Source organism: Pteropus vampyrus, unplaced genomic scaffold (assembly GCF_000151845.1).
Source record: "Pteropus vampyrus isolate Shadow unplaced genomic scaffold, Pvam_2.0 Scaffold250, whole genome shotgun sequence".
NCBI lineage: Eukaryota > Metazoa > Chordata > Mammalia > Chiroptera > Pteropodidae > Pteropus > Pteropus vampyrus.
The window spans coordinates 301,921-314,369 of record NW_011889031.1 but is presented as its reverse complement, the minus strand read 5'-3'; the positions used below and the strand labels follow the sequence as shown (position 1 = coordinate 314,369).

Here is a 12,449-nt window from a genome sequence, read left to right as displayed (position 1 = left end):
TAAAATACCCATAACATAAATTATATCATTTCAGCCACTTTTAAGTGTACACTTCAGTTGCATAAGTACATTCACCACTATCCACCTCCAGGACTTTTTAATTTTCTCAGACTGCAACTCTGTACCCATTAAACATTGACTCCCAGTTCCCCCTCCCCCACCCCCAGCAACCACCATTCTACTTTGTCTCTATAAATTTGCCTACTGTAGGTACCCCATGTAAGTGAAATCATATGATATTTGTCCTTTTTAAGTCTGGCTTATTTCACTTAGCATAATGTCTTCAAAGTTCATCAATGTTGTTATTATTTACTTTTATAATTAAAAATACAGTAGAGACATTGGGGCAAAAATACATGAAGAGACTACATTAAAATTTTAAATGTGAATTTTTTTGAAGAGATTATTAGGATTATGGAATTTTCATTTCTTGTTTCATTCTTATTTGGATTTTCAAAGTTTCTATGATGAACATATAACTTTTACTCGATCAACAGATAGCGACAATACGAAATGTATATGAGGCTTTAATAGCTTGCAATTTGGGGAAAAGGAGACAGAAAAGATGATGAGCAGGAAACATTACCATTTGGAATTTGTTGAAGGGATCGATTTTTTGATGCTAGTAGCTTTGTTCATAAGATATCCATTAATTGCATAATTGTCATGTGCCAACCACAGTGCTGGGTTGGATGACTGTGCTGACCAAGACATCTGACCCTTGCCCTCAAAGAGAGTGGGGCAGGCTTGTACTCTGACACCTTAGACGCATCCTCCTTGTCTCCTTAGCATCCCTGTCTTTGAATGACCACTGCTCCCCTTTTGATGTAGTCTTGGTGGGGCTGTTTATCATATATAGTCTCTTCCACACTCCACTTCATGAAACCCAGGCTGGCCAATCAGAATAGCACATCCCTCAGGCCATTATGATTGGTTCAAGATCCAAACAGGGCCCATCAGAGTCTTCCTTGAGATTGATATATGGTGTTGCTAGGCAGAACATAAGTTTGAGACTAGGGGAAGCCATATCAGCTGCCACGTAGAAAAGCCTGAAGATAGACTGAAGCCAGAAACAGATAGGATCAACATGTGGTGGGGGAAGGAGGGGAGAGAGAGAGAGAGAGCGTGAGCGTGTGCACAAGTGAGCCCTGATAACACCATTTACAGCTTTAGATCCATCTTTGCCTAAAGGCTTACATGGCAACACTTCCCACTTACATGGGTCAAAAAAAATCTAATTTTGCTTGAGCTATTTTGATTCTTTACATGCAAAAGAGTCCTGACTAATATATCAGGTAATTACAATAATAGTAATAGAACAATAATAATTATTATTGAAATAGGTAACATTTCTTAAATGCTTACTATGTGCCAGGCACTGTTCTAAGCTTCTCCTATTGATTAATTTATTCCTCAAAAAAACAATTCGGTGAGGTAGATACTGTTAGTGTCCCCACTTTACAGATAAGATCCCACTTCTGGGTCTTTACATAGGCGATTCCCAACAAATAGTCATAATGATAACCAGTGGAGCCTATTCTGACTGGGGGGTGACTGGGCCACACTCTATGTAAATTCATTCATTCTGCCCAACCCTGGGGACTATTATTGACCCTATTTTGCAGATGAGGATACTGAAGCACAGAGAAGCCAAATGACTTGCCCAAAGGTCACAGAACCAGGAAGCGGTAGAGCTAAGATTTAAACCCAGAGTCCACAGTGATGACCTGTATGTTATGCTGCCTCATTCTCGAATGACCATCGCTGATCAAGACAGATGGGGTAGGAAGATGGCTCACACCTGCTGGACATCCTCACCCACCTGGACAGGTAACTTGCCAGACTTCTCGCTCCTCCATCCTGGGCTCTTCCCCTCGCTCCAGACGGGAAATCACATCGGGTTTGGACCCAGGGAGCCCTGCTCCTGGAAAAGACACGAGTCTTGGCAGTGGACGCCATGGTCACAGAGGCCTCAGGGCTGGGCCTCAGGCCCTGGGTCTGCAGGAGAGATGCGTACATCGGGTGCCTACTTATTAGACACTTTAACGGTCAATGTGAGATTCATTTATTGGGTGCTTACGTCCCAGAAAGAGCCTGAGCCCTGATGTCACTGTTTAAGGCTCTGACATCCAACCTGAGTTCAACCTGAGTGTGAAACACACCAAATTTTGAAAAACTTAATATGCAGAAAAATGTAAATGATCTCATTAATAATTTTTATATAGACTGTGATTTCGACATGTGCCGAAATGATCATATTTTAGATAGATGGGATGAAACAAAACATATTACAAAAATTAATTCCATCTGTTTCTTTTTGCTTTTTGATGCCTGCTGCCTCTGAGATCACTAATTTCTCTCTTCCTAGTGCGGACTGAACAGTGTTTGCCCCAAATTACGTCCACGGAAGCCTCAGAATGTCACCTAATTTGGAAATGGGGGCTTTGCCGATGTAATTAGTTCAGACAAGGTCCTACTGGATGATGGCGAGACTGTGACCCAATGAGGTGTCCTTATGAGAGGAGGGACACACAGACACATATGGAGGGGGCAGGCCATGTGAAGGTGGAGGCGGAGGTTGGGGTGATGCAGGTACGAGATGAGAAACCCCAGGATTGCTGAGAGCCTCAAGGAGCTGGACGAGGCAGGAACAGATTCTCCCCCCGAGAGCCTTCGGAAGGAGTGTGGTGCTGCCCACGCCTCGCTTTTGTACTTCCGGCTTCCGGAACTGTGGGAGAATAAATTTCTGCGGTTTTAAGGCACCGAGTTTGTGGTAATTTGTTCCAGCAGCCCCAAGAAGCGAATCCATCTCCCTACTGATCATCCCGATGAGCAGACAACATGCCCACGCCTCCCGCCCTAGAGACAAGCCCTCCGCTGACTGGGGAAGCTTGAGTGGGGGAGAGAACGGGAGGCGACAAAACTGAAGAGGCTGCGGGGGCCACGTCATGTCAGGCTGTGAAGGAGCCGATAAGGGTGGCGTCCAGGGCCAGCCTGCTGACTGTCCCCGAGATGGGGGACCCAAGGAAGAACGGGTCTGGAGGGCCGTGGTCAGCTTGGTGGGGACAGGGAACAGGGGGGCCGGGCCCTCCCCTGGGAAGTGTTCTGGAGGCCGCCAGCTACACAGAGCCAGAACCCAGGGGACAGGGTTTGTCTAGCACAAGCGTGTGCGTAAGGAGAGCTGAGGACGGAGCCTACGCGCCACCGGAGCTCACAGGGAAAGGGGACACGAAACGAAAAGGAGGAGGGAGAGATGGACGGGAGGGAAGGGCGGAGCAGAGGGGAGGCCGGCGTTGGGTCCGGGGCAGAGGACAAGGCCTGAGCAGAGCCCGGCTGTGGGGACAGAGAGGAGGGGACAGGCAGAGTCAGGGGGCAGAGGGGGACACGGCTGGGGCCTGATGGGCCATCAGTTAGGGAATGGTACCCGGGGATCTGGTGTGGGGCCTGGGGGATGTGGGGCCCCGGAGCGGGAGGAGCGGGTCAGTGTGGAGATGCTGAGCTTGGGGTAAAGGTGGTGAACGGGACGGGCCTTGTGGGGTGCAGGAGGCGGGTGAGTGAACAAATGTGGGACTCGGGAGACACATCTGGGGAAGAGCGTTTGTGTACTCTGGGGAGAAGATGCCAGAACGGAGCCTGTTGACAGGACATCGGGGGCGGGGGGGCACCTGGAGTCTGAGCTTCCGGAACAGGCATCCCAGCATGGAGCCGGAGGGCACCACATGTGCAGAGGGAAGCATGAGAAGAGGGTGGGGACACCAGCTGAAGATTTTGAGGGACAGGCAGAGGACTTGGGGCCCTTAGGGACATTGGGGCTCTAGGAGAGGCAGAGAGAAACGGGAAGACACGGACAGAGGCCAGCTAGGAGGGACCGGTGAGGGCACCGGATGACCCCAGAGACCACCCACAGTTCAGCAGTGATGGGCACAAAGGGAATGAGAACAGAGGGCGCATCACGCCTCACCCAGCGAGAGAAGGTTCTGGTAGGTCTCCAGCATCACATCCCGATACAGCTCCCTCTGGCCGGGCCCCAGCCGGCCCCACTCCTCCAGGGTGAAGTCCACGGCCACGTCCTTGAAGGTCACTGATTCCTGAAAGGGCCAGCATTACACAGTCTGGGGCGGGGGAGGTCATGAGGCAAGAGCCTACGACATGCGCCCTGGGCTGGGACGTTCTGGCTCGGCAGGTCCGGGAAGGCTGAATCAAACTGGCCCACGGGCATGTAAAAGGCCTAGGGCAGGCCGTGAGCGAGCCCGAGCCCGCAGGCACCCCGTTAGAGAGTCAAACGAGGGCCCATCACACGACTCTTTACTGCCATCTGTTGGAAAATTGTTATAATGTGCCAATTATTTTGGTATATGACAGTTTGCTGCCATCTGCGTGAAAGCTGTCATAATAAATACACCGGTACATGAGGCATAAGATGCAAATCATGTCACCGAGATGAGGCGCCCCTGTGCAGTGCGTAACCTACACGTCTGTATGTGGCAGTCCTAAGAAACACTTTTAAAAGAACGATCAGCCATTGCGCGTCAAGAGCTTCATGTTCCTGAGTTGTACTTCATCCCAGACACCAACTCTGATTCCAAACCCCGTTCCTTATTCCAAGGATGAAACTCAGGGGAGAAACAAAACAAACCGCTGGCCATTTCACCTGCTAACCAAAAGGCCGCTGGACGTTCGATGATTTTCAGATTGTATCCTAACGTCCCAGCTCAGAGCATTCTGCCCCTCCCTCACACCTCCCAGCCCCACAGTTCCCATCAGAGACCCCCTCTCTCCCAGTACTGGGAGGGGCAGAAGATTTTCAGGCAACAGGTGGAGATGGGGACAGCCCTCTGGGGTCCACAAGGTCATATCTGGGAAGAGGGAGCGCAGGCTCACCTGGTCCTCAGCTGTCCCGGTCCTGGTGGCCATTGCTGGGTCCCCGGCATGCACCTGCAGGAGAAAGAACCAGGTCTGATTCTGCAGGGCTGGAGGAGACTGGAGCAGAGAACCGGGGTCAGTTCTGGCCTAGACAGACAGAATTTCCCAAAGAAGCCTTGTGACAGGGGACCCTGGTCACCTACGACCGGGAGCAAAGGCTCAGGACAGGCTGCCTGAGGTCCCCATTCTGTACCAACAACCACGTTGCACCCACACATCAGCCCTCAGAGAAGGAACTAGTTATCCTCAGACGAGGAAATTAAGGCACAAGAGGTCAAGGCCCTTGCTCAAGGTCAGAGAGATGTCAAGTGCCAGAGCAGGATTCGAACCCAGAAGTCACCACAGACCCAACCCCTCTTTTTTTTTTTCTGTTATAATTTTTTTTATTGTACTAATATACATATAACATAAAAGACACCATTTTAACCATTTTGAAGAGTACGATTCGGTGGCATTTATGATACTCACGATGTTGTACAACCTCTGCTACGACCTAGTTCCAAAACATTTTCATCATCACTCTACAAGAAAACCCTCTACTGCGAACCAGTCACCCCCAAATGTCCCCGTTCCCCCTTGCCCCACACCAGCCCCTGATAACCACTCATCTTTCTGTCTCAAAGGATTTGCCTATTCTGGACATTTCGTATACATAGAATTATACGATATGTGGCCTTTCTTGTCTGGCTTCTTTTACTTAACATAACATGTTCAAGGTTCATCCATGTTATAGCACATCTCAGTGCTTCATCCCTTTTCAGGGCTGAATAATATTCCACTGTATGGATGGGCCATGTTTTGCGGAGCTCCTGCAAAAATCCTGTTTAAGGATCCTGGGCTCCTTAACATGTTTAAAGAAAGGTTTCATCTGCTGAAATAAAGTTTCAGAATCCCCGCCAAATAGAAGTTGGTGTTCAGACTGTGGTCACCCAGATTCGTTCATCAGACACACTCCGGGCCCCAGGTGAGTGACAGGCTCCATTTGGGGCTCTGAGGACAGAGACCAGTGAGATGAAGCTCTACCCTCTGCCTGGTGGGGGAGACAGTCCTGGACATAAACCAGGTGGGGGGCCGAATAGTGGACCCAAAAGATATGTCTGGGGTGAACGGCAATGTGATTGAGTTAAGCATCCTTAGATGGGAAGATTATCTTGGATTATCTGGGTGGGCCCTAGGCCTCCGGCTTGGAAGCTGGAGGATGGAGCCACACCCGGGGGGATGGGAGCTGCTCTCAGAGGCTGGAAAAGGCGAGGCAACACATTCTCCACTGGAGCCTCTGGAGCGACCTTGTTTTTAGAAAAAAACACAAAGACTCTTGGGGAAGGGAGGCGTGCAGAGACCCAGAGAGAGGTGGACAGCGACACACAGAGAGAGGGGCAGAGACATAATGGGGTCGGGGTAACGGTTGGAGATTAGAGAGAAGAGATAAAAGTCACAGAGGGGAAGAGATGCTGAGGATAAGGATAGAGACTGTGCAGCGTACGCGCTGGGGGGTCAGGGTCAGACATTCCTGGCTGTGACCCCTGGTGGGCCGCTTATTAGTACTGCGACTGGGGAGAAGCTGCGCGGTCTTCCCAAGCCTGTTTCTTCCTCTGCGAAGTGAGGAAAGGTACATTCTCTCTCATAGGGGATCCTTGGCCGGACTCCTGGCAGACGGCGGGCGCCCCATTCCCGCGCGCTGAGATCGCCCCAGTCGCGCAGATGGCGGGGGGTGGATTTGAGGCCGCCTGGCTAGTGACGGGATGGGGCGGGGCGCCGCCCAAAGCGCCGTGCCCCCTCCCACCCAGGCACGACTTGGACCCGCCCCCTGAGCGTCCGCATTCCCGCCCGGCCCGGCCCGGCCCGCGCCCACCAGCTCCCACGAGTGTCGGCCACGTCGGGTCTCACCTGCGCGCCCCCGCGGGTTGCACACCGCCGCCAGGCCTTCCCACCCTCCCGCGGGCCACGGAATGCGCCTGCGCCGTCGCTGTCTCGGAACTATGAAGTCCTGGTACTTTAAACGCAGCTTCGCAGTTGGACTACATTTCCCAGAAACCATTGCGGCTCAGGCTCTTCCCGGCCTAAGGCCTCCGATGCCTGGGAATGCTGGGAAATGGAGTCTGGGACTTGGATGTGGGGCGGGAGAATGCATACTGTAATACACAGCTGCTTTGCATCTGGAGGCAACATGGCATTTGGGGAATGTCTGGCAGTATTGGCACCGCGAATATTCCTATTTTAGCCAGAGTCTTTTAACTGCCCTCCACAGGAAGACTATGATCTCATAGTCTTTTTTCAGCCATGGAATCCAAATTTCTCCTACCAACTTTTACGTCTTCGGGACACATAAAAGTTGGCCCCATCTAAATTGATGGCGAATACATACCGCCTCTGTCATTTAATTACTCCAGATTTACCTATGCATCCTCCTTTCTGTATGCCTCACTTTCCCCTCTTACCTCTTAAAGGCCAGGGTGGTAGAGGAAATAGACCTTTATAGTGGGATCAGGGAGATGTATGTCCAGGAACGCGAGGAAGAGTCGATATTACGCGATTATGTAATTCGCCTATTAATATATCTACATAATACAATCATATGTATGGTAATGAAAAGAGTTTTGAGAACGTTCAGTAATCAGCCATTTCTGGATAAACTTATTAAGAATAAGGCCCATACTGAACGGTAATGACAACAAGCTTAAGGAGTTGCTGGTCTCCCCTTGTTTTGAATTATACACATATAATCAAAACCCACGATTAGGCTTAACGATAAAACACCAAAAGAGCCTCCCTTAAAGTCAGAAACAAAACGAAATGCCCACAATTACCACTTTGCGGAGAACTAGCAACGTAATTAGAGAAGAGAAGCGAAAGACATCATGGCAACAGAGAAGCCCAGGTTTTCATCCTTTTTCGAAGATGACTGCTACCTTGGAAATCAGAAAATCGACTGAAAAGCCAAGAGAAAGAAGAAGATAATTCGGTAATATGACCGAGTCCTAAATTAGTCAGTAAAACTCAGTAGGTACAGCACAGGGAATATAGTCCATAATATTGCAATAATTATAGATGGTGTCAGACTTACCGGGGGGAATGTGTAATCGCGATGCTGGACACCTGAAACTAATGTGATGTTGTATGTCAACTATTGAAATTATTATTGAAGAATAAAATTTAAATTAAAAAATAGGTTTTTTTCCTTCTCAAACAAGAATGATAAGGAATCTAATTTTTATAAAGGTTATTTGGATTTTAGTTCAGATTTGCCTAATAGCTTTTAATCTTCTGGTGGGCTGGGGCAGTCTCTTCCATTCTCGGCACCTCGGTTTTCTTCTCTGTGATCCCACGCTGGAGCACTGTGTGACACAGACCGGATCGCTCTTCTCCAAATCCTTTTCTGTATTTCTTGTGCACTCGGTCGAACTACATTTCCCAGCCTCACCAGCAACTTGGGGTAACACGTGACCATGTTCTGGCTAATAAAATGTGAGCGGGAGTGACATGCATGCCTGTGCCCATACTCGGCCCTTTAAAACCTCCCACTTGTCACTTTCCACACCCAGGAAGTCATATGTTACAGATGGAAGGAGCCTAGGTCCCTGAATTGTTATGAAGGGCAGTATATCCTGTCTTTGAAATGTTCTCGAGCCCTGAAATGATTATGACCACCACATGAAAACATGGGGAGATGCTCACCAATCAACATTAAAAGAACAAAAATAACAAAGTTATATAGCTTTCATGTTTATAAAGATGTAAAATATAGGTACGCAAAATATAGGTATGAGTAAAAGCTAGATGAACCACTGTCAAAACGAAATCGAAGTACTCCCGCATCCCCTCCTGCGTGCCAGTCACAAAGACAAACCTATATCCCCGCCCCCTCTAGGCTTGCGTATTCTCTGTTCCCTCTGCTTGGAACAGCCCACCTCTCTCTCTCACTCTCTGCCTTCATCGGTCACATTCTTGTCTTTTACTCCACTAGTTCTTATCTTTCGAGTTGCAGCCAAGGTGACACCTCCTCCCCATGCCCTCCCTGATTGCCAAGCTGGGTGGAGCCGCTCTTCTTGAACTCATACAAGGCCCTGGGTGATCACCATCAGGCAAACATATCACACGAGATCTTAACTTCCTGTAACCATGTCTTTATCAGGTATCCTAATCTTAGCAATAGTGACTGGTCCAAGGGGTGGGCCCACGACCCAAGCAGGACCAATCAGGACCCTTCCCTGGGGCTGCCGGATGAACCTAGTTGCAACTGTGCTCCTTGCTTCAGCCAATGAAATGCAGATGAAAGCGACACATGTCGCTGAGCTCATTTAACTTGCATGATCACCCTATGAAGAAGGCATTTCTCCCGCATTTTACAAACGTGTATACCGAGAGGGGGGATTTGTGTAACCCATCCAAGAGCCACAGCTAGGCATTGTGCATTGCTCTCAGGAAGTTCTCAGAAGTTAAGGGAGTGACTGGGCCCGCAGCGTGAAGACATTTTAAAAACCAAAACAACACTGCTACCCAAGCAACAAGCATTTCGGAGCCACCAGCTTGTGACCCCCAAGCTTGAGCCTTTCCTGGAGGGGGCTCCTGTGTGGCTACCGGTTTGAGCGAGCGTGAAGTCCAGCCTTTGACGTGCTTCGCCCCTCGCCGGCGCGCGGATAAAGGTGACAGCACGCGCGCCAGAGCAACGTCGCCAAGGCGACCAGCATCTGTCGCCTCCAGGGAAGTGCGCCTGCGCGGTGGACGGAGGTGGTGGGGAGTGAACAGTAGCCAGCCCCTGCTCCACCTCTTGAAAAAATCTCTCCATTCAAAGCGCGCTCTACTGCGCAGGTAACGAAAACTGGTATCTATGGCAACGGACTCTTGCAGCAGGCAGGTTTCTGGGAAATGTAGTTAAGTAGTCCCGTGAGATCCAGCGACACTTAGAACTCTCTTTGCTAATATCTAATATATATATAAGCAGCACCCAGATATTTCCCCGTCATCTCACAGTGGTAGCAAAACGTGTCTTGATTGGTCTGCAGTATTTGAAAAAATTAGTTGCCCAGATTACTTTAATGGAGAGATTTCACAGAAAAAAAAATCTGAATTTCTGGATTCTCTTGAAAAATTCTGAAGATCTGAAAAGACGAGGGTTGTCATTTCACCACGACCGCAATAGGACAGAGCTGCGTGTTCTCTACCCTCTGTGACTGGGACCTGCAGCCCTCCGTTTCTCTACCTGGACCCCAAATACGTGAGGTTTCAATCTCAGACCCTGGGAAAAAACCACCCGAAGCTCCTTTCCCTGGCATTTAAAGTGTGCGGATAAATATCGTCTTTACAGGCTCCCCACCCCTCACCCCCCAACACTACTACCCTCACTTACTCATCAAATATTCACTGAATGTCTGCTCAGGGCCAAGCGCCGTGCTAGGCACTGAATCTTCAGCTCAAACCCGCCTTCCTCCCTCCCACCAAACATCCGCATGATCCACATCCTGAATGAGATAGCAGTGGTTGTGCTAGCCGGTTCAGAAACGGAAAGACACCACGTGATCCAAATCCACTCGCTCCCTACACTGGGTGAGCGCGTGGCAAGAGTTCAGAGAGCAAAATGAATCCGAATCCACTCGGGAACGCAGGCAGTGAAAATGTCAGAGTTCGGAGAGGGACATCTGCATTCTCCGCACCGACCGCTGCTCTTCCTCTGCCTGACTGTTCTTGACCATCATACTATGGTGTCACCTCCTTTAGGATGCATCCCCGCCCACAGTAGGAATCGTTGTCCCTTCAAGCCTTCGATGTCCATCCCTCTTGATGGGTCAGATCGCTTCTACTTTGAATCGGGGCAACTGGTGTCTACAGATGGGTGAGACCTGGGCCTCATCCCTCGAGGAGCGCCCAGTTGGGTGTCCGGAGCTGGACGCCAATTGCGGGGGAGGGTCCTCCAGAAACTGACGTAGACATTGAAGAATTTGTCACAGACTTTATTAAACTTTTCTTTTCTTTTCCCCTTATGAACCCCCACACCAACGCCTTACTGCAGCAAGAGTTTCCGGTTTTGTCGGTATGTAATAGCCCTGGTCAGAGAGAAAAGGCCTGGACGTTAGAAAGAGAACTGGAGGCCCTTGCAGATCTACAGACCCCGCCCCACCCCGCAAAAAAAAAAAAAAAAAAACCTTCCCTCCAATCATCGGCCTTATTCGGCTTAGCCAGTGACATCATCGGTCTCTGGGCAGATTTCCAGTGTTCTCAGCCAATCAGGGTTGGTACATGAGGAGAAAGGCATGAAAAATTGGGACTGGGGGTGAGAGTAAAATGTGGAAACACAAAGAGTGGAAAAAGCCAAGAGGTACGATGCGAGACCCAGACACAGGCAGCGAGGCTCAAAGAGAAGGGAAAAGACAGAAAGTGAGAGAAAAGGAAAGAACAGGTGCTCGCCGAACCGTGTTCCCCAAAAGACACATCCAGGTCCTCATTCTCGGTCCCTGTGAATGTGACCTCATTTGGAAATAGTGTCTTTGGAGATATAATTAAGTTAAGGTAAGAGGGGATCATTCTGGATTTGGGCTGGACCCCTCATCCGATGGCTGGCGTCCTTATAAGAGGAGAGAAAGGGAGATTTGAGACAGAGGCAAAAGGCACATGAAGACTGGAGGGAAGTCACACGCCAAGGAACGGACGGCGAGGCTGCAGCAGCCACCCGAAGGAAGGAGGCAGGGATGGAACCGATTCTCTCAGAACCTCCAGGAGGAAACAACCCCACCGACCCCTTGATTGTGGACTTCTGGCCTCCAGAACCCTGAGGACGAATTTCTGTTGCCTTAAGCCACCCAGTGTGTGGTCATTTGTTACAGCGGCAACAGGAAACTCACACACAGGGAGGCGGCGGCCAGAGAGCAGGGAGGGAGCTCTGTGACAGAGACAGGGGGGCGAGAGGGGACTTGGGCAAGAGGATGAGGGAGAAACGGAACTCAAGACAGAAAAGGGACCCCCGGGGATGGAAGAGGGGAAGACAGGGAGAGGGGTTCAAACACCGGGGAGGGGATGGGAGAGGAGGGACGGGGGAAGGGAAGTGGCATCAGCGGGAGAGATTTAAAGCAGCACGGAGGGACTGACAACAGGGAGAAAGCCTGCAGGGCTCATGGGCTGGGAGTTAGAAACAGACCCAGAGAGAGGAAGAGACTTTCAGAGACAGAGGCAGAGAGACTGAGACACACAGATTCAACCTGGGGGGCAGGGGAAGGAGGAGGAGCGGGTGGCGGAGCTGGGAGTGGGGCAAAGGAGGGGAGGAGAAAGCCCGGTGGGAGAGGCAGAGAGAGACAGGGTAGGGGACTGCATTGGGGACAGCAGACAGAGGCAGGGAGCAGTGTTCGGGGCAGAGGGAGGATGGCGAGGGCGGTTTCTCCCCTCGGCACCGTGGGCTCCGTGCTTGAGGCTCACGGAAATGTTTTCATTTAAAAAATCTTGAGAAGCAGAAGAAAATAAGTTAGTAGAACAGTGACGATGATGATGAGTAAGAATATATAATAATGACTCCAGCTTGGAATATGTCTGTCTTCAAA

The 12,449-nt window shown here is 50.1% G+C and overlaps 2 protein-coding genes across 2 annotated transcripts in view; both read right to left on the bottom strand.

The window, feature by feature from the left end:
• The window catches only part of LOC105301720 (zinc finger protein 883), a 13,058-nt gene extending 6,183 nt beyond the window's left edge, over nt 1-6,875 (bottom strand). Inside the window, exons 1-4 of the mRNA XM_011374497.2 lie at nt 6,811-6,875; nt 4,882-4,935; nt 3,962-4,088; nt 1,823-1,924 (exon numbers count right to left, since the gene is read on the bottom strand). Coding sequence (XP_011372799.1) covers nt 1,823-1,924; nt 3,962-4,088; nt 4,882-4,914 — 262 coding nt within the window. The 5' untranslated portion in view covers nt 4,915-4,935; nt 6,811-6,875. The remainder of the gene's footprint in view (nt 1-1,822; nt 1,925-3,961; nt 4,089-4,881; nt 4,936-6,810) is intronic.
• A 5,233-nt stretch (nt 6,876-12,108) lies between these two features.
• IZUMO2 (IZUMO family member 2) overlaps nt 12,109-12,449 on the bottom strand; it is a 6,002-nt gene continuing 5,661 nt past the window's right edge. Inside the window, exon 6 of the mRNA XM_023520163.1 lies at nt 12,109-12,113. Within this exon, the coding sequence (XP_023375931.1) occupies nt 12,109-12,113 (5 nt within the window). The remainder of the gene's footprint in view (nt 12,114-12,449) is intronic.